The sequence below is a fragment of the Ursus maritimus genome, unplaced genomic scaffold (genome assembly GCF_017311325.1).
Source record: "Ursus maritimus isolate PB19 unplaced genomic scaffold, ASM1731132v1 scaffold_25, whole genome shotgun sequence".
Classification (NCBI taxonomy): Eukaryota; Metazoa; Chordata; class Mammalia; order Carnivora; family Ursidae; genus Ursus; species Ursus maritimus.
Window position 1 is genome coordinate 34,281,661 of NW_024425008.1, and position 21,387 is coordinate 34,303,047.

General features: G+C 40.9%; 1 protein-coding gene across 4 annotated transcripts; it reads right to left on the reverse strand.

Annotated features, from left to right (window-relative positions):
• Nucleotides 1-77: 77 nt before the first annotated feature.
• AKAP5 (A-kinase anchoring protein 5) lies at nt 78-20,440 on the reverse strand. Of its 4 annotated transcripts, none has more exons than XR_005837694.1 (6): nt 20,295-20,440; nt 17,751-17,815; nt 11,075-11,136; nt 10,401-10,474; nt 6,051-6,110; nt 78-135 (listed from the first exon to the last, which is right to left on the reverse strand). XR_005837694.1 is itself a non-coding variant. In XM_040641801.1 (2 exons), exon 2 carries the CDS (start codon nt 17,557-17,559, stop codon nt 16,285-16,287), a length of 1,275 nt encoding a protein of 424 aa, XP_040497735.1. In that variant the 5' UTR covers nt 17,560-17,815; nt 20,295-20,440; the 3' UTR covers nt 11,997-16,284. The 4 variants fall into 4 exon arrangements, 1 of the variants encoding a protein (XP_040497735.1); XR_005837692.1 differs by having other exon boundaries at nt 10,401-10,535; XR_005837693.1 differs by having other exon boundaries at nt 10,401-10,535; nt 11,026-11,136.
• Nucleotides 20,441-21,387: the final 947 nt, after the last annotated feature.

Consider the following 21,387-nt stretch of genomic DNA (forward strand, 5'->3'; position numbering starts at 1 on the left):
GTTAAGCGTCTGCCTTCGGCTCAGGGCGTGATCCCGGCGTTCTGGGATCGAGTCCCGCATCGGGCTCCTCCGCTGGGAGCCTGCTTCTTCCTCTCCCACTCCCCCTGCTTGTGTTCCCTCTTTCGCTGGCTGTCTCTGTCAAATAAATAAATAAAATATTTAAAAAAAATCAGAAATCGATGTAGGAACCTTAGAGTAAATATTTATAGAATTTCTAAGTTGTAGAATCAGTAAAGTCAAATTGAAAATGAAGTAAATGAAATATTTTTTAAAGAATATTCTAGAATATCACTTTTGGCTAATTTTTCACATGAATACACCACTATGAAGACTATTTAAAAATATTTCCTGCCATATAGGAAGTTAAAGTTATTTTAATGTGTAACTATATGTTATAATGTATACAAATTTTGTTTTAAGGCATAGCTATAATAATCATAAGTAGTTTTAAAATCACTTTTCACTTAATAGCGCTGCAGCATCTTACATGGCTTCTATTTATTTTTTGACATTGAGCATACCTCATTTTTAATAAAAAATATTCTAGTGAAAGAGAGAAAGGGAGAAGATTCAGACATTAAAACAAAATCCTACGGAGAGAAATAGGAAGATACATACAGATAGATAAACATAGAGACAGATTCAGATAGAACTACATCAGCTAACACCCCGTGTTGTTACCTTAATCTAGAGCATTTTTTTTCTTTTTCTTTCTTTTTTTTATTTGACACAGAGAGAGAGGGAGAGAGGGAACACAAGCAAGGTGGGCAGGAGAGGGAGAAGCAGGCTTCCCACCGAGCAGGGAGCCCGATGCCACCTGATCCCAGAGCCCTGGGATCATGACCTGAGCTGAAGGCAGATGCTTAATGACTGAGCCACTCAGGCGCCCCTCTAGAGCATTTTCTTAAAGACCATAAGAGCAGTTTGAGATTTTTTTTTAATGACCAGAGGTTTACATCAGTTTTTAAAGAGGAAACTGATAAAATATAAATTATCTTTCTACTCTCAGTGTCAGAGGGTTTTCTAGGCTGCCTGAGTTGATGTTAATTTTCTAAGTATCACTTGAAAAAGTAATTTTTCAATGACACAGTTTTCATTTTTTTCTGATCCACAAAACTAGCAGAGTAGATACAGTCAATATCCTAGAACTATGTCTAAAATCCGTGATAGTTTCCCTTTGTGAATAAACTTAGCTCCCTTTTATAGCAGTGAAACTTATAAAGCTATAACACCAGAAAAATTAAAACTGATGGACTAAACGATAGATTCTCCTGCTTTCTGTAGCTGGGGAATAGCTGGTCAAACTTCACCACAAAGGATAGATCTAAATTGTTTCTAAAATGTTTAAATTTCAAAGATTAGATAGTCAAGAATAACAAAAGAGACAGGCTTTGAAACGGCCTCATCTTTTTGTACGCTGCCCTGTTCAAAGCCTCCCAGACATGTTAATAGATCTGGTTTGTGAGGCTTAGAAATCAAGTGTATACAGAAACTCTGAGCTTCTTTATACAGCATCCTTTGGAGGACATCTCCTGACAGTGTCAGGGTTCAGTCAGAAGGGAGCTCAAAGATTAATCTAGCTCATTCTAAGGGCACAAAGGTTTTCTGTGGGTAAACAGTGAGGTTAGATGAATTATGAAATGTAAGTTTTTCTTGAAGGCTGAATGAAGAAACCACCAGGCATTGTCTAAGGCAGTTGAGTTTCTGCCTCAGACAAATGACTAAAGCTTCCTGGCGTCAAGACTGAGATGTGTTGAGGGGCGCCTGGGTGGCTCAGTTGTTAAGCGTCTGCCTTCAGCTCAGGGTGTGATCCCGGCGTTCTGGGATGGAGCCCCACATCAGGCTCCTCCGCTATGAGCCTGCTTCTTCCTCTCCCACTCCCCCTGCTTGTGTTCCCTCTCTCGCTGGCTGTCTCTATCTCTGTCGAATAAATACATAAAATCTTAAAAAAAAAAAAAAAGACTGAGATGTGTTGAGAATGAAATCTAACTAGCTATTGATACAGGATCAGTTATATTGGGAGTGGGAGTGGTTGAAAACAAGTGTGTTGCTCTTCGGAGTCAGAACTTTATCTAATCTTAAGTCATTCAATCAATTATTCAAATTTACACTACCCTCAAAGATTTCCTCTCATAGGATGAACACAAATAGTAACGTTGATTTCATGTATTTTAGGCTACTCAGGATATATTCCCTAGCCTTCTTCAAGTAAAATTTAATTTTTCCCATTAGGATAACAATTTTTCTGATTTCTTTCTTCTCTGTTCTTTCCTTCTTGCCCAGTCATTAGTCCTCGACACAAGAAATGTGTAGCTAATGGGTGGATTGAGCATGCATATGAGTTGAGGGGTAGGGCAGCAGTTCAGGACAGAGTCTGGAAAATTCTAAGAGTTTGCTGTGGCTGATTAGCCATGGCAGACAACATTAATTTAAAGCTGCAATATATCTCCATTTGTTGGGTGTTAAGAACGTAATGGTTAACTGTATTTTTGTTCTCATTCATATAGTTCCTTTTAATATTAGAAATTCAAAACAAATGTTCTTTCTTTAGTGTTTTTTTAAAGATTTTATTTATTTGAGAGAGAAAGAGGGAGCATGAGTGGAGGGAGGGGCAGAGGGAGAGGGACCAGCAGACTCCATGCTGAGCAGAGAGCCTGATCTGGGGCTGAATCCCAGGACGATGTGGGGCTCCATCCCAGGACCCTGGGATCATGACCTGAGCCGAAGGCAGACGCTTAACCAGCTGAGCAACCCAGGTGCCCTTTTCTTTAGTCTTCCTAATATTATTTCTGTTTTAGGAAGTGGAAAAATGTTAACTCCATTTTATAGGAAAAAAAAAAAGTCCCAAGAGGTGGGTTCCAGAGAGCCAGTGAATAATGGTGTGGGGACAGACCCCAGTTTAATTTTTTTCATTCATTCAACAGACATATTTTTAAAATAACTGTTGTATGATTAATGAATGCTGTGCCCTGAGTGTACTTTTTTAAAACGTGATTCCTTACTAAGAAAATATACTTTGTATAAAAAAGGTTCTTTCAGCTAAACCCTTTAGTTTTGACCATGTCATCTGCAAAATGAAGCTATAATCTTAACCATATAATACAGTTTGTGTAATGATTACCAAACTCTTCAAATGGGAAATGCTATATGCACCTTAATCGGTGTATTAGGCAAATCCTAAACGGACATTTTCTTCTTGGATCAGCTTAGAATTTTCCCTTCTTTCCAGATCCTACATATAGTTGTTTTCTGGAGAAAAACAGACTAGTTTCAATATTTGTCCCTATTAGCATATTGTCACAACTCTGGAACTCGTTAAGTGCAGTCTGCCTTATAAGAAATCCAAAATTTCTTGATTTATGTATCTTGAGATTATTATTTCATGCTCTGCTTTTCTGATTTCCCACTTGTAAAGTAGATTAAGTAATACCTACCTCACAGGGGTATTGTGAGGATTTGTATTAAAATTTTGTTAAGTTTGGGGCACCTGGGTGGCTCGGTCAGTTAAGTGTCTGACTCTTGATTTCCGCTCAGGTTGTGATCTCAGGGTCCTGAGATTGAGCCCCACATTGGGCTCCGTGCTGGGCGTGGAGCCTGCTTAAGGCTCTCTCTCTCCCTCTCCCTCTGCCCCTCCACCCCCTTCTCTAAGAAAAAAAGTGTTAAGTTCTCTTAGTATTCTTAATAAAAACCAACCATATAAAGAAAACTACATGTGTTCTATAGCTAAATCTATTAACTTCAGGATTCCAACCTGTAAACTCTAGAATGTCTTAGAAGCAGTCATATATTATTTAATACTCAATAATTAATTGACACAATTCTTCTTTTTTAGAAACAGCTTTTTCTAGAAACAGCAATGTTGCTGGAATTCCTTTTCTATTGTAGTTTAAACACCAGTACTTCTCTTTAGCCTTTAGGAAGAAGGATATTAGTTCTTTGGCATTATAGGGAATAAAACCTTGCCAATTTCAGCCTCATGGAAAGTTCCCCCAAGCATATTGTTTACATATAGGAAAAGGAACAAAAGCAATGGAGAAAATATCATTTTCATTTCTTTGATGTAGATCATCTAAGAAGTAAATGGGGACAAGAAATAGAGTGGGGATAAGGACATAGTAATTCATTGTTGGAAGTAATTCATAATGGAAAGGCCTCACTTTAAACTGAAGGAAATACATAGTAATCACGGAAAAAGATAGTCTGGAAAATGGCATAATTCCATTAATGTTTATCTGCACAGGCAAATTCTTACTGTTATAACCCAGATCCTTGATAAGTGTCATTTTTTAGTAGCAAGGTCAGATAAGCCACATGAAGAATTTTTGTAATGTAATTTGTGTCTTTGTATGTTTTAAACTAAGTATAGCTCTGTGGTATTTTATTATAATTAATTTTTAAATTCCTAAGAGTGAGATCTAGAGCTGATGGTTCTCTGTTGCACTGCCATGTTCGTATGGCTGGACTTTTTGAAAACTGGTAAGATTCTACGGTCCCAAGTCTGGATGTCCTAAACACAAGGGACCACAGACTGTCACGGTCGTCCTGCAAACACAGGCAAGAGGCTGCTGTGCGCCAGTGTGCCTCTGTGCCACGCTTGATTACTTCGGAGATACTGCTCCAGCGCCCTGGACACGAACTGCCATCAACTCTTCTATTTTGTGCCAAATAAAGTCATGTAGTCAGACTAGATCAGATATGAACTTAAGCTCGTTTCAAAGAAACTTGGATTTCAAAAACGTGTGCAATCAAAAAGGCCCAGTGAAGAAATCTTCCAAGCACGAGTAACACATGGCAAATCCGGGAGGCTGTGCAGAACAGTCACTCTTCCACCTTATGGACTTTGAGTTTGCTTCAGAAACATTATTTTACAAAGTTTTGTATCCTCTATTTGGAATGAAAACAGTGGATTTCATGTATTTTATCATGACAAATAAATTAATGTGACTTGATCATAAACAAAACCTTTTTAAAGTCCAGCTTATAGACTGTGTTCTCATTTTACAACAGGGTCTGCGCAGTGTCGTCCTCGTAGCACTGGGGTCAGTACGTCTCTGTGCCAGGGAACATCTTGGACGTGTGAGGCAAAAATGCACCACTGAGCTCTGTTCTTATCAACTGTAATCTGTGTGAATAGAAAATTGGCGTCCTACTCTAGTACCTTCCAACTGCCGTCTCTGGAAAGAAACGTTATATCTAGCCACTACCCAGTAGTTCCCTGCTTTGCTTTCTTCTTTCTTCCCTATTTACTGTATTTTCTCTCATAATGTAATCAACAACAGTGTTCTCAACCAGCATGTATTAGTCAGTGTTCTCCAGAGAAAGAGAACCAACAGTGTGTAAGTGCACACACACACACACACACACACACACACACACACACACAGAGACAGAGAGAGAGAGAGGTTGATTGATTATTGGGAATTGGCTCACGCAAGTATGGAGGCTGAGATGTCCCAAGATGCACAGCTGGCAAGCTGGAGACCCAGGAGAGCTGATGGTGTAATTCCAGTCCAAAAGCCAGCAGGCTCAAGCCCATAAGGGCAGGAAAAGACAAATGCCCCAGCTTATTTGGCAGAAGTTCCCTTTGCTCTCAGAGGGTCAGCCCTTTTGTTCTATTCAGGCCCTCCACTCACTGGATGAGAGCCACTCACTTTAGGGAGGGCAATCTGTTCTACTCGGTCAAATGTTTATCTCATCCAGAAACACCTTCACAGTCACACCCAGAATGTTTATCCAAGTATCTGAGCACCCGTGGCCAGGTGACACTTAACCATACACAGGGTGATCCCTCTCACCATGGGGACATTTTGCAATGCAGAGATGTTGTCAGTTGTCACAACTGGGTGGGGTGGGGGCCGTGTTGCTACTGGCGTCTAGTGGGGAGAGGCCAGGGATGCTGCTGAATGTCTCTCAGCGCAGGAGACCGTCCCCCGCCGCCCACAATAAAGAATTATCCAGCCCAAAACATCAGCAGTGCTAACGCTGACTAATCCTGCTCCAAAAGCTTAATATAAGTTTTGTGACGGTTATCAAGAACTGAGCGTACTTACGGAGTATGAGATGTGCTCGTTCAGGGTTAAACTCTATTTGTATTATCTTCTATCCCAGCTCTTAAAAAACAAAAAATAGGATTAAAAATCAGCAGTATTAAGTCACAAGGCAGTTTTAAATCTATTCACATAATGTTTGAATTTAACAACTGTGTCTCTAACAAGGGTCTCTTTGTGAAATTAAAATGTGATCGTAGGTTGTAATTTGTGTAAATTTTTAATCTGGCCAAAAGGTGGCACCAATGTAGCTTTTAAAAAATCTATTTTACATTATGCTCAAATTTGGCATCACTGTTCGTTGAATTCACTATTTATTTAGTACTTAGCTACTCCTGGATCTTGTTTTATTTAGTCATGACTAACAAGATTTTTCCTAGAATTCCGTAACATGTTGGATACCTCTGTGTTTTGACATCCCTCTTTTTAAAAAAGATTTATGTATGTATGTATGTATGTATGTACTTATACTTATTTGAGAGAGAGAGAGAAAGAGAGCACACCCATGAGCAGGGGTGGGGGATGCAGAGGGAGAGGGGGAAGCGGACTCCCCACTGAGCAGGGCCTCCATCTCAGGACCCCAGGATCATGACCTGAGCTGAAGGCAGACACTTAACCGACTGAGCCGCCCAGGTACCCCTTGACATCCCTCTTTGATCAAGAAGCTTTCAATTTACATGCAAAAATTATTTTTAAAATATAGCATTTATTGTGGTTGTTACATGAAGCATTTCTGTGGATTCTTTGCAAGTCTTTAACAGTAAAGGCCCTAGAATTTTAGTCCCCATCACATTTGTTCTTCTAATCGGACATCAAACTGTTTTTGGTGTCCTCCTTGGTCAAGAGATAAATCCAGGGACATTTGAGTAAATATTCCCTTGTTTCTTGCCTCCTATTTATTTTCTTCACGTTCACATCCTATGAGGTTGGCCTATATATTATTTTCTGGAATTTCTTTTTCAGCTGTAGTTCAACAACTGACTTTCTAAGCTGGTGGGGTTTTTTGTTTTAAGTGATCTCTGCACCCAAGGTGGGGCTCAAACTCATGATCCTGAGATCAACAGTCACATGCTCTTCCGACTGAGCCAGCCACGTCCCTTTATGATGGTATTCTTTATACTTTTCTTCCCTCATTGCCTCCCAACCAGTTCCACTTTCTGAGTAAGTCGAGACCTTCTTTAATAGAGTTCTTTTGCCTTCAGCTCTTCTTGCCTTCCAGTACTGAGTGAATGTGGTGTGCCCTCTTTTCTCCCCATTGTTTCTGCTTGCAATATTATTATTATTACCCTAGAACTTTGTACCTAATCACTAAATGCTTCTCTTAAATTCATTCTATAGCTGAGTAGCCAATTTGTGCAGAATGAACCCATCTTCTCTCACATGAATTATCATCCATTGTTTATACAATGTTGAAACTTTGTTCATTGAAACAACTTGGTGATATTGTATCAAAATAATAGAGATAAAATATCTTCCCTTAAACTGTTAGAAAACTATGGTGTCCTTTCATGACAGAAGTCTGAAGGAATAGTAGTACTCTGGGAAGGGTTGTCTGAACAACTGAATTGGTCCTTGCTCTCCTGGGGACTGGGAGAGAGGCTTGTGTGGGAAGAAAGCCTGAGAAGGAGTCCTTCATCAGCTGTAGTCGTTACTCGTTGCCTGGTATGAATTTCTGGATGGCCCATGTTAGATTTGTGTGCATCAAATAGGCCCTGGTAGAATGAGGTCTTGTGAATTTAGTTTTGCCACATTTTTCTGCAGTGGGAGCCGTATGGTACTTAGTTCAAACCATATGTAGGGAAATATCTAATTAAAAAAGGGTTTTTTTTTGGTAACTGGCATCTGTTCTAAGTGCCTTGTAGGAAGGAACATCTAAAAAACCTATGGTGATTCTTTAGAAGGAGGACATAACATTTGAGAAGGTAAGAGAAAAGGTTTTAAAATGAAGACTAGAGGGGCACCTGGGTGACTCGGTTAAGTGTCTGACTCTTAGCTCTGGTCAAGATCTCAGAGTCCTGAGATCAAGCTCCACATTGGGCTCCCCGCTTATCAGGAATGAGATTCTGTCTCCCTCTCCCTTTGCGCCACACCTACCCGGTGTGCACGCATGCGTGCTCTCTCTCAAATAAATACTTCTTTAAAATATATATATAAATAAATAAAATGCAGGGGCATGTGGGTGGCTCAGTCAGTTAAGCATCTGCCTTCAGCTCAGGTCATGATCCCGGAGTCATGGGATGGAGTCCCTCATTGGCCTCCTTGCTCAGCAGGGAGTCTGCTTCTCCCTCTGCCCCTCACCCCACTCGTGCTCTCTCTCTCTCTGTCTCTCTCTCACTCTCACTCAAATAAATAAAAAAATCTTTAAAAAAATAAAATGCAGACTAGAGATTTCAGCAGAGTCTCCAAGTTGTTTTTGTTTTTTTTTTAACCAGACCAGTTCTCATTTTGCAACATTGCCCTTCCTTCACATATGTGCAAAGTCTGGTGCTATAAGCTCAGTGGTTCCTGTCTTCTTTCCATCATAATCTTTTAAAGTGTGGGAGGAAAGGCATATAAATGGAAGCCTCCTTTTTTATTTTAAACATCTCCTGTTTCACTGTTAACACCACCACAGTTTTGCATCTCTCTCAAACTGGTGGCTATATTCAAAGCCACCACGGATGGCCATGCAGATTATGCACAAACAACACTAGAGGGCGCCAGTCCCCACATGAAGACTTCTGCAGTTGGGCTGTGCCGTTTGATGGCTGTGCATGGCAGCCTTGCTTGTTCGTCCTGGTTTAAATGCTGAGTTTAAGAAGCCCTTACTTTAAATTTCTGCAGCAAGTAGCAGTTTTCACTGATGCAATCAGGAAATTAAAATGCACATGTGGTATAGAGAATAATGAAATCAGAATAAGAAAAAATACTCCTTACGGGCGCCTGGGTGGCTCAGTCCTTAAGCCTCTGCCTTCGGTTCAGAGCGTGATCCCAGAGTCCTGGGATCCAGCCCTGCATCAGGCTCCTACGCCAGGAGCCTGCTTCTTCCTCTCCCACTCCCCCTGCTTGTGTTCCCTCTCTCACTGGCTGTCTCTATCTCTGTTGAATAAATAAATAAATAAAATCTAAGGAAAAAAAAAAAACAAGAAAAAATACTCCCTAGGTGAGAGAACTATATGCGTTTGTCAAAATCTGTAGAACTGTGCACAAAAAAGCGTGGATTTTCCTGTATATAAATTATACCTTAATGGAAAAAAAGGTTAAGATCACCTAGATATAAAAAAGTCTTAGAGTGTAATGAACCATAATGATTATCATTCACTATTAAATCTCCACAGGTCAGAAGAAACACATCAGCCAGACATTAAGGGTATAGAAGAAACCCATAAAACTAAAAAGATAATTCTAGTAAATTCACTCTGAAATCAGTGAAATTGCGTGGCACACTTGGATAAAAGATCAGAAAGTTAGCTTGACTTCATTCACTTGAATTGAGTGGTGACTGATTGTTTCGGCATTCTGTACATCTCAGCCTTACCCAGAGTACAAGGACAGTTCTAACTAGTTTTTTCTAAAGATTTTATTTATTTATTTAAGAGAGAGAGAGCACAAGCAGGGGCAGAGGGAGAGGGAGAAGCAGACTTTCCACTGAGCAGGGAGCCCCACGCAGGGCTCGATCCCGGGACCCCAGGATCATGACCTGAGCTGAAGGCAGACACTTAACCCACTGAGCCACCCAGGTGCCCCTCTAACTAGTTCCGATCAGGAGGATGGAAATACTCCGGTTTTGGATGATGTGTTTAAAGAGAGGCAGGATTCCAAGTTTTTATGCCACAAATGGCTGCTCTACATGGAACCTGTGTGTGTAATGTATGTACGAGGGTATTTGATTGATCTGAGCATGCGTGCCTACAGCTGCATTCGTTGTGACGGACTCATCACACATGGGGTCCAGAGACCCCACCTGCAGCCATACTGACTAGACCCTCGTGTGCCCTGAAGGTACAGATGTCACAGTAAGGATTTGGGAGCTTCGAGAACAAGTATACAAATGATTGCCTCTGCTTTTGTGTCAGCTTGTGCTCCCCATCTCCAGGAGCGCAGAGGTGGAAGGTCTGCATTTTATGGCCACAGGACAGCTGTGAAAGGCTGAATCTCCACCCCATAACCGCACTGTAACAAAAATGAAGGCTGAAAGTCCTATTTGAGTTTAGCCACAAAACGAGTCATTGGAGAAGTGCGTCTTGTCTTGCTCGTGTGCAGGAACTGCTGGACACCGCTACCACTGCTCTTATGCTGAGCTGGCATTTACAGAAACAGTTTTCAGTTTGGGGTTTTTCTAGGCTGGGGGCCACCACACCATCCTCCGCTTACCTAGGTTTTCCTTAATTGCTCATGGCACCTGTGCCCAGCTTCGCGGCAGATTTTCTGTGGATGTGTAGTGTCGCCTGCCGTGTACAAACACACACAATCCTCCTTCATTTATGATGGGGTTATGTCCTAATAAACCTATTGTATGTTGAAAATATCATAAGTTGAAAATGCATTTAAGATACCTAACCCACCAAACATCATAGCTTAGCCTATCGACTTTGACTATAGCTCAGAATGCTTACATTACCCGATTCTGGGAAATACCATCTAACACAAAGCCTATTTTATAATAAGGTATGGGATATTTCATGTGATTTATTGAATACTGTACTGAAAGTGAAGAGCAGAATGGTTGTATGGGTACAGAACGGTTGTAAGGATATCGGTTATTGACCCTTGTGATCCGTGGTTGGGGGTGAGCTGTCGCGGCAGCTTTCGCCCAGCACGGGACAGAGTAGCGTGCCGCACAGTGTTAGTCGGGGAAAGCTCAAAACCCCAAATTCCAAGTACACTTTCTTCTGAATGCATATCGCTTACACACGCTCGTAAAATCAAAAAGTCATTAGCTGACCATTGTAAGCTGGGGACAGTCTGCGCTCACTCTTTCCTCAGCTCAGAAACTCACCCCCTGGTGTTTTCAAGCTTTTGGAGAAAAAAACGAAGTAGGCACTCACAAAGGGGTCAGGGGCTCCAGGCTTCCGCGGTAATGGTGGGTCTAAAGGATTAGCAGAATTGCCTATGAGAAACAGGTTTGCAAAAGATACTGTTATCTTTCTAGTAGAAAGATGTGATTTAATAAGAATTTTAAAACTATGTAAGATGTGAAATATTAAGTAAGCTTAGGTACAGGGTTGGTACATTAGTAAGACAGTTTGCTTTGGAACAAGTTTTAGTTTTAGGACACTATCCAGTTTATTTTCTTTTTAAAGTCATCTCCACACCCAACGTGGGGCACAAACTCACAACCCTGAGATCAAAAGCCACACGCTCTACTGACTGAACGCCCCAGACACTATCAACTTTAAATTGGTCCCTAGATTTGGAAAGTACATTCCTTCACAGAGTCCAATTACTACCATTGCACTGTGCTTTAGGAAAACCAGGCCTGCCAACGTTAGGGGAATAAAACCAGTGTCTTCATAAACACGGAACTTTTGATTGAAACACCCAGCTTTAGCAGGCAATGTCTGAATAATATAAGCATTTTCATATGAAGTTTACTTATTCGGAAAGCCATGAAGATTACTAACGACTCATAGGTTAATATAATGTACAAAAGACAACTAATGGGTATAGCAAGAGATGATGTAACATTCAGTACAATGTTACAAATTTATAGATGGCATCAAGTCAGAAATGCCCCGTAGATGGATAGGTAGTTCACTGACATTGAATTCAAGTTTGAGATGCTTGTGTTTCCCTTTGCAGGAGGTGGGCTCTTTTAGGCTTGTCATTGTAAAGTCGGCCCAACACCCAATCAGCAGAGCAGAACTCTTGGTAGTCCTAACTCAACAGTTTCATTAGTGTGATCGTTATTCTTTTAGGAAATAAACATGATATACCACCTTTCTCTTAAAAGATTTACATAAATAAACATGAGCCACTATAACATTTATTCTATATTAAGAGTCACACATGTATTAATTCAGGTTGATATCTTTTTCTACAGAGTATTTCTTAAATATTAGCATCTGATCCACATCATATAGTACTGATTTTAATGAGAAATTACAAAATGGAATTTTTGCTTTCATAATAGCTCATCCACTGAACATTTTTACAGACAAAGAACTACTATAAATATGTAACATTATGCAGGCTTTTTTCTGCACCTGTTCACAAATCATAATGAATATAACTGTTTAACTATTTAGAAATGGAAGGCTTTCAAACTGTCTCTGTATTTAGGTGACCACCTCCCCACTCTGGACAAATTAACCACGTTCTCTTTATTCTCCTCTCATGATGCTGCCCTGCCTGTGGCTCTTTGCCTTCATCCCTGTCCCAGTTCCTCTGGTTGCTGTTCCCTAGTCTGAGCTCTTGGAGAGCTGGGAGCCTATCTCCTTTACAGTGTTGGGCATATGTTATACCCAACACATGTTGAACCAAACTGAATTTAATCAGGACATCTAAATTTTCTGTAGCTTCCTTCTGTTTAATTTTTGTAACTAAATAAGGATTACAAGAACTTTTTTTTTCAAAAATGTACCACAAAATGTACTATTGACTGAAAATTTAGAATACTGTATAATAAGAAACTTTATGTTACATGATAAAACATCATAGGAATTTGAACCTAAAGAACCTGAAACCATAAACAAGGACTTTTAAAAAATGTAGAAATGGCAGGCAGAAAAGTCAACCCCTGATGTATTGAGTATCTGATGAAATTTGAAGACTTTACATATCTGAATAAAGTTAACATTAAAAGGATCTTTCCAAACAGTGGGATTCTAAAGCCTAACAATTATTTTACAAATTCTGCTGTAAACCCTCCCACCCCCTGCAAATTAACTCTTTAACTATAAAAAATAAGGCAACTTGAAGTTAAACGTTGATGAAGTTAACTCTGGATCGCACGCAGAAGCCAGATTTGACTGGTGCCCTCCCATGACCCACATCTCTAACGACATTTAGCTGTATGGCTTTTCGCAGACACTGGTGAAATGAGATAATCTCTCAGAAATAAATCAGAGAGTTTCTTAGATTCCACTAAATAGTAGACCAATTAAGATCATCACAAACTTCGTGCTGTCAAATGCATTACCTTAAAAGAAAATTACGCAGACAGCTCTTCTGAAGAACCCCATTTGTGCCACATGCTTATTATTCTTTGAGGTGGAGGAGGTGGCAGGGAACATAAGTTCTGTTTGAAAGTTCTTTTGTTTTCTGCTACCTTTACTTAAATGTTACCCAGTACTATTTTTATATCCTATAAAGAACTTTGAGAAAATGTTAAGTGAATAGTGCTACGTAAAATAGAAGAGGGATTTCATATTCACTGGGTTGTAAAGCAAAGTGAATAATACTTGACTCTTAAAAGGGAGAAAGATAATATGCCGAAAAAGTTAACAAGTATCCAATAAACCAACCCACTTTGTAAAATTCTGAGTTCAAAGGGAAACTGAATCCCAGCTAATTAATAAAATGTTCATTAAAAGCAGCACTTATCACAGCGAATTTAAATGAAAATTAATGTGATATTATTAAATTGCCTTTTAAATGATCATTTTAATCATGTCAGATGGGTATAAACTGAATAGGGACCTATTTATATTCATTTTATGTCTTGCATTTAAGGTCCACTTGCTTAAAATAACTACGATTGAAATGAAACATATTTTATAAGAGACTTCCAAGTTATCTGATTCCTGCTTATTTCTGTAACAAGACAATCTGGATCACCTTAGAATTCATTTTAATAGGATTTGGCCAAGTGGCAGGTATACTCAATCGAGACCAGTTAATATCTGGATTCCTTTTTCAGACTGGAATCCTATTTATTTAATTCACCAGATATTCTCAATAGAAAAGATTAAGGAGGAACTACTTAAGAATGAATGCAGGTAGAGTACACATCTTATCACAAAAACAATCAATTATAATACATTCTAACCAAAAATATATATCAAACCATAGCGGAAAAAAAAAATAGTAGAAACCCAGGACTAGAGAAAGTGTTATTTTCTTAACAGAAATAATTAATTACACATATTTATCTCATATCTGTTTTTAAAACTCCCAAATATGCCTAAGCCTTCCAAAATATTTTCAGTCACTGGTAAGCACTATACTTTGTGTTCATTCATTAGAGATTGCTAAAGAACTTACAATGCAAGTATATTGGCTTGAGCCATTCTTGCAATAAATGAAGATAGGATTCCTTAAAACACTGTAAAATGCACCAACTTTGATCAGATTTTAAAAAATTGTTCACTTTTGAATATGATATGATATTTGCTGGTAGCCATCCAAGTCCATTAGCACCACATATAGTGAATTTAAAAGAATATTTTTAGGGTGAATGACTTAGCAGTCTTTTTCTTAATGTTTAAAAATTGTACAACTAAAAGAAATTCATTTCTTGAGTCGTACGTTTTGAAAATCCACTTTTGTGTTGCTAAACTGAAGGATTTTTGTGGATTTCTCCTCCCAAGGTTATAGGCATGAAGGTAGAAAAGTCTGGGGGAATAATTTTGTACTTCAGCGAAGACACTTGCCAATAATATCCATTATTTGGTTCAGTTCCAAAGTCAGATTATGTTTTTCTGCCAGAGGTCTCAAGATGTATTCACAGCAAGAAACAAAGAAGGTTCTATAGGATAAAATAACACATATTTTCTATGCGTAATTGATAAATAATGCAAGAAGTCACCAGATCATTTAGTCGCCTAATATACACTCTTTTCTCCAAGAATGTACAAACCCTCTTTAACAAATGAGTGGAAACTCTTTATACTTCCTCTACTGTCAGAATAACGCTGTCCCTCAGTTTAGACAGTGGGGACTATACAATTTGGAACTTTACTGTGAGGTAGGGAAGTGTGTTGTAGTATTATGGCCATTTCACACAAGGAAAGATTGAAACAGTTACTTTTTCAAAAAATATGGCAATCGTTGATGAGATCGGTGATTTAAATAACAAGATAAAATGCAAATAAGCCCTTCTCGTTGTTACATTAAGTTCTTTTTTTTTGGTAAGGGATTAGCTGGATTGAACATACTGATGAAAAAGTTAATTTTCAAAATCCATGTAAAATGTTTGTTACTGGTGTCTCTTGACACATAGGCACAATGCGAGAATACTGACATTTAAAATACAATATGCTTTAGCAATAACTTCTCACTTTCTATTCAACCATGAACTTGGCTCATTCTTGGTCAAAAGTAAATAATATTTTCACTAAGTTATTATGATTTCCTGGGACTTTTACTGCCAGGCCGGCTGTGAATTCCCTCTTTGGGGACAGGAGGATGAATGTGGTCTCTAGAGAAGCAATCCTGCAAGATGAATCCTATGTTATCTGTGATTTGTTACTTGGGCAGTTTGCCTTCTCCTGGACGGAAAACAGTATTTCACTCTTCTTGTTTTTGCTGTTGCTGTTGTTTAGTCTTTTGGGTTTTGCTTCTAACTTTTCAGCAGACGACCCCATGCAGAAATGGATTTAGACAGGTTTGTCTGAGGCAGAAGAAAAATGGAGAGGGACAATGCACTGCCTATTTCCACACCTTTGCACTTGGTAACTATTTGCCTATTTGATATAAATTGTGAATGGCTTTTGCACAGTATTTAAGCAAGACTAGAAAAACACTCATGTTTAATTCAAATATGCACATTCTGCTGCAATTAGGAAAAGGCAATTTTTTTTTGAGGTAAGACTACTGCCTACGAGCGTAACAACTGTAAATCACACATTCACAAAAATAGCTCACCTTACTCACCATTTTAAACACAAAAGTGCACTGTAAAAAAATTTTTTTTGAAAATCAAATGTGATGTTAACTTATACACAGGACTGAACTATCAAAAGGAAACCAGGCTTTGTGACATCAGAGAATATTAAAGAGTTTCTGGCATACCATAAGTGCTCAATAAATACAGTTTCCTCCCCCCAAGCACCCCAACTTCCACATGTCATTTTAGCAACTCCCTGTATGTTACTTCCATTGCGATCCGTACTAACTTCCACCAATCCAGAAGCGACTGCATTTCAGTGGCAGGGCAGTTTTATAAACTTAATTCTTTAGCACTTCTGGGCTGGAACTGTACCTGTAAATCCCACAGATGACAAATCTCTCATTTGTAACTGAATAAGAAATGCCAAAATTTGCAAAGTAATTTAGCATGAAGCTTTTTTTTCCCTCCCATGATCTGGAAATTAAGTCACTGTAGAAGATTGTTCATTTTATTATCATCAGAGGCCATTTCATTAACCAGCTGTTCTATAGACAATTGGATAGCATTCTTGACAAGAGAAGAAGCTGTTTCTATTAAGAGTGTTTCGTATTGTTCTGAAGTTCTACCCTCAAAACCACTATCATTAGCAAAAACCCCTACTTGCTCATTTTCAATTGAAATTAAGAATTGCTTAGGGACATTTTTAGATTTCTTAACATCAAATTCACTGATTTCAGTGTCTGTAATAATAATAGCAATTGGCTCCATTCTTTTGCTTTCTTCTGATTTGGGTTTCTCTGCAGTGACCTCATTTTCTCTCAGCTCTGATTCCTGGCGCAATTCAGTATCTTTCAGCTCACTCTCTTCAGCTATCATCTCTCTACTTTCATGCTCTTTCCAATTTGGTCCACTTTCGAGGATATTGCTTCTGGCGTCTTCTACAATTTGCTGATCTGGGCTTGCAGGTGGGGGAGGAACCTCAGAAACCACTGGTGGCTGAGGTTCTGTTTCTGAAGTTTCAAGTGGGCTTACTTGCTGGCCTTGGACACTTTGTTTTTCCTCAATCGTTTCGGTATCTCTTTCAAGGATTAGTGTTCCCGGGTGAATGGCAGAATGCCCTGTATCTAACCCAAGTTCTACTGAAATCACTTTCTCTCCAGCTGTAGTTGTGCTGTTGCTCACATCTGGTTCACAGACCTCATCACCCCCTTTCTGTGAGACATCTTTACTTACATCCTGGGGCAACTGGGTCTTTGCTGCCTGGTCATCTTTTGTATCCAAGTGTTCAGCCTCTCCCTGGACTCTGATGCTGCAGTCTGAGTCTTCTATGATTTTGGAATGATTACTTCTTTTCTCTCCTTTTGAGAATTTTATGCAGGGAATCTTAAGTCCGGATTTTGCCTTTTTCTTAGAAACATCAGCATCCTCAGCACTGATTTCAGGCTGCACTTTAGCCTCAAAGGGCTTTTGCTGCTTTGAAGATTCTGACCTTTTCCTGCGTGTCACCAGACGTTTGATTGAGGCCCAGGCCCCCCCTGGGGGCTGTGGCTGATCTGAAGCTCCTGCTTCTGGGGGACACTTTCTTGCTGTACCAGCAGCTTCAGAGCTAGCTTTGGGCTTCATTGCTTTGGTTGCTTTCTTTCTTCTCTTGAAGCAAAGCACTGATGCTCTTTCCTCCTGCCTCTCATCTTGAGGACTAACTTCTGTGGGTCTCTTCTCATCCTTGCTTTCAACTTGAATTTCGGAAACCGTGGTTTCCATGTTTACGTCACACTCGTTCTTTCTCTAGAAAACTATATTCTCTCTTCCTTAGTAGCCTTTATGACAAAAAGGTGGGCAAAAATATGCTACGTAAAATTTCTTCCAAATGTATTCACTCCTTTTGTCTTACTCCATACAGTTGTTTTAGGTGGTTTCTCCAGTGTACAATTCCTAGTTTCTCTCTCACTTACAATTTCTCTCTTTAGTTTCTTCATGAAAGCCCTTCACTGGATAGCTTTTTGTTTTAAGGATCAACCTGATGAGAGAAAAGAGAGTGGTATTTTATTTCACCAGCAGCCTATTGTTTCCTATAGAAAGATTTCAGTTGAATGTATCTGATTCTACCAGGCATGTTTCCCATCTAATAATCTACTGAAATGACTGGAGAATAAGAAATATCAAAAAGATTACAAGGTGAATCTAGTTTTCTCTGTTCTCTTTGTTAACACTTCAACTTGGATTATTTGCAAATCTGATATCAGTTCTTTTGTTGTGCTGTCTTTATGGATGTTTATGACCCAAATCCAAGTTAACAAACAGACCACGATAACAAAACAATGAAGGGCAAAGTGATAAGAAAGCTAGGGTGATTTTCATTACATGTAATAAAGAATTCTGCAGCTGCAAAGGATCTTAGAGATCATTCAAGTCCAGCCAGATGAAGAAAACGAGCTCCAGAGTGGGTAGGTGGAGTGCTGAAAGCCATACAGCTAGAGAAGGTCATAGCCAGAGTTAGAACTGAAGACTCTGACTCTCCAATGTTCTTTCCATTATACCATAAGGTTTCTGTTCTAAAAATGTATGTTCCATCAGAGAGGTGCTACTTTTCATACACACTCTTGGGAAATTTAACATCACTGTCATTCTCCCCTCTTAAATTTAGTTGTATAATTTTGACATTTCCCCCCACCCCAAGTATCTACTTTTCCAATGTTTTCCATAATGAGCACATAGTCGAAGGTCAGTAAAAGCGAATGATAATAATAGCTGACATTTATTGGGCAACTCCTGTGCATTAGGATATGCTAAGCACTTTTACATCCATCTCTAATCTTCCTCACATTACAAAATGAGTAGGTGGTGGTATCACTATCTGCAGAGGAAGAAACTGAGGCATAGAGAGCTAAATAACCCGCCCAAGATTACACACCTAGTAGGTAACGGAGATCAGATTCAACCTGATTGCCTGTTTCTGAAGCCCATGCTTGGAAAGTGGGCATTAGAATTTTATCAGAAAAATGAATTGTCTGGAGATACTAATCTGCACTTAGAGTCACTAGTCAAGAATTTTTAAATTGTGTTTTATTTAACCATAAGGCAGCCCTCTAGAACCCAGACTAGATTGAATTCTTGCTATTTTAAAACCAAGCTTTTGAAATTCTTTATATTTTGTTTTCTTGGTTCTGGAACTAATTTGAAAGCCAGATAGAATTGATAAGCTATGCAATTGGCAAACTGATTAGTTATACAGAAACATAAAATGAATCCACAGGATAGTATGACAGCACCAATGAACACAGATGTGAGGTGATGATCTAACAAAAGCTGTATTAATTTTTGCTGGTGGATGTCCTAAAATAAGGGGGCTCTTTCCTTGTACTGTTTTTCTGTAAATCCTTCAGCGCTGAAGGTTTATTTGGGTAGCTCTTGATTCTATGAACCACAAAAGGAACTGGAACTCAGATAATCAGTTAATGATGTAAGTAAACATTCCCTGAGCTTGGGAGTTACCGACTCTGTGCCCCTGACAGAAAGACAAGTCATCCTAGAACAGCGATGGAACTAAAATATGAACATTGTACAGTGTCCCTCCTCACATAATGCTTCCATAAGCCCTAGAACCACAGCTGATTACAGCTCTCTCAAGTCTTATCGCGTCTTGGAGTTCTCAGCACCTGAGAGTTTTTACCAACCAGAGGATATATAACAGAAATACTGAAATGAGATCATGCTTCAGACGGTACGATTTGAAGCTAACCTGGATTGCCCAAAGACACCTGCTTGAGAAGCTCACTTGAATGTACATTAAGGTAGAAATAAAAAATACCCAAACAGAAACCTAACTGAAATGGGAAAATACAATCTGGAGACATTAAAACTTTGCAGAATGTTAGCGTGCAAATGATTCTCCTTAACCGGCACGGTGCTTTCATCGCCGCGGTAATCTTAGAGTCCGTGTGTCATTTCCTGACGATCGCAGTCTAACGCCACTTTCCCCCTTGAGCAGGGAAGCACGGAGGCCAGGAGCAAGCCCTTCGGGAGGAAAGCTGGGACTCTCTCCCAGCGCCGGGTGCGGACCACCAAGCGGCCACCCGGAGGAAGGCGGCTGGTTCCGACTGGACGCGCCTCGCGGCACGAGCCGGAGCGCAGGACCGAGCACTTAAACAGGAAAGTGCCGGGGGCGTGGGACCGAGCCCCCAGCTTCAGGCTATCTGCACAATTATTAACGGCCAAACCACATCTCCCTCAGATAAGGGTAAAGGCAGAGAAGAGGTACCGGCCACCCATGCTGCCGCGACGAGCTGTAACGCGAAGAGGGTGGGTGGGCACAGCTGACGAGGGTCGAGCTGGCTGGAGGTTCCGGCGGACAAACGACCCCTCCCGGTTCTCACCCCGGCCTCCTCAGGGGCCGGGACTGCGAGTGTCCAGCGGGGACCTTCCGCCCACCCCGCCGCGCAGGCGGCCAGCGGACATGACACGGGCCCGGACCCCGTCCCCCCGACCCCCTCACTTACCCACGCTGCCTGGGTCCCTGGCGACCCTGCTACTGAGGTCGGGGGGCCGCTCGCGGGGCCGGGCGCCCAGGCAACGGGGAAGCCCCCGTCGCACGAGCAGCGAGCAGTCCTCTGCAGTGGGACAGCAGCCGGCGGCGCCCCCTCCCCAGAGCGCGGGGAGCGACAGCCGGCGGCTCCAATGCGCGCCGGGCGGGCGGGCGCGGGGCGGGGCCAGGGCGCGGGGGCTCTGCCTGCGAGCGGCTCGCCCCGCAGCGTGGGAGAGCACCTGGCACTCCTGGCCCCCGCGCGAGTCCCCGCGGCGCGACCACGTGCAGCCACGGCAGCTGATCACCCAAAGGGAGGGCTGGCAGATGGGGTGGGGACCGGGGAAGTGAGCCCCGCATTTTGGGAGACGCAAAGTAGCAACCTTTGGTTTTAAATTAGGGGCACTCTCATTTAAGCACCCCCCACAACACGCCGAGTATTTAAAGACACGGCAGATATTACCTTTAAAAGGTAGGGTTAAAAACTGTGCAGGGTGAAAGCTTGTTTGGGGAAAAATATACATATATGAATTGAAACAACAAAAAACTTTCCTAGGAGTGGCTTTGGGTGTAATGGTGTTATTACGGTTCATTGCCAAATACTTTTAGAGGCCCAAGTCCCCAGACCCTTGTCTCCCTAGTCTAGGCGGCAGGTAGAAGTGATTCGATGTGTGTGCGGAGGAGGTTAGAAGGGCACAGGAACCCAGCCCCATCCATCTTTTACACCTTATGTATTTCCGATGTCTGCTTAATCTTGTCCCTCTCAATCAAGCGGGGGTGGGGAACGGGAGATGGGCAGCATCTACCCTCCAGCGTGACTGGAGGGCTAGGTTGCGTATTTTCATACATTTCCTGGGTCTTTATCTAAACAAGTTGCTAGCCGTAGTGAAAAGCACCGCAAGCATTTATTTTATTTGTACACACAACGCACTGGTTTCATTAACCAATGAAAGGTATTGCTGTCAGGGCTTAGGAGACATGCTTCGGGTTTAACATTACCTACCGAGGCTTTCCCGGGAGTTCCAGCTGTGGGGTCCTCCCGAGGGCTGGGTTGCGCGATTGGCTCCTCC

What these genes read in the sequence shown, in the direction of transcription:
- AKAP5 (XM_040641801.1), bottom strand. Translation starts at nt 17,559, where the DNA reads ATGGAAACCACGGTTTCCGAAATTCAAGTTGAAAGCAAGGATGAGAAG.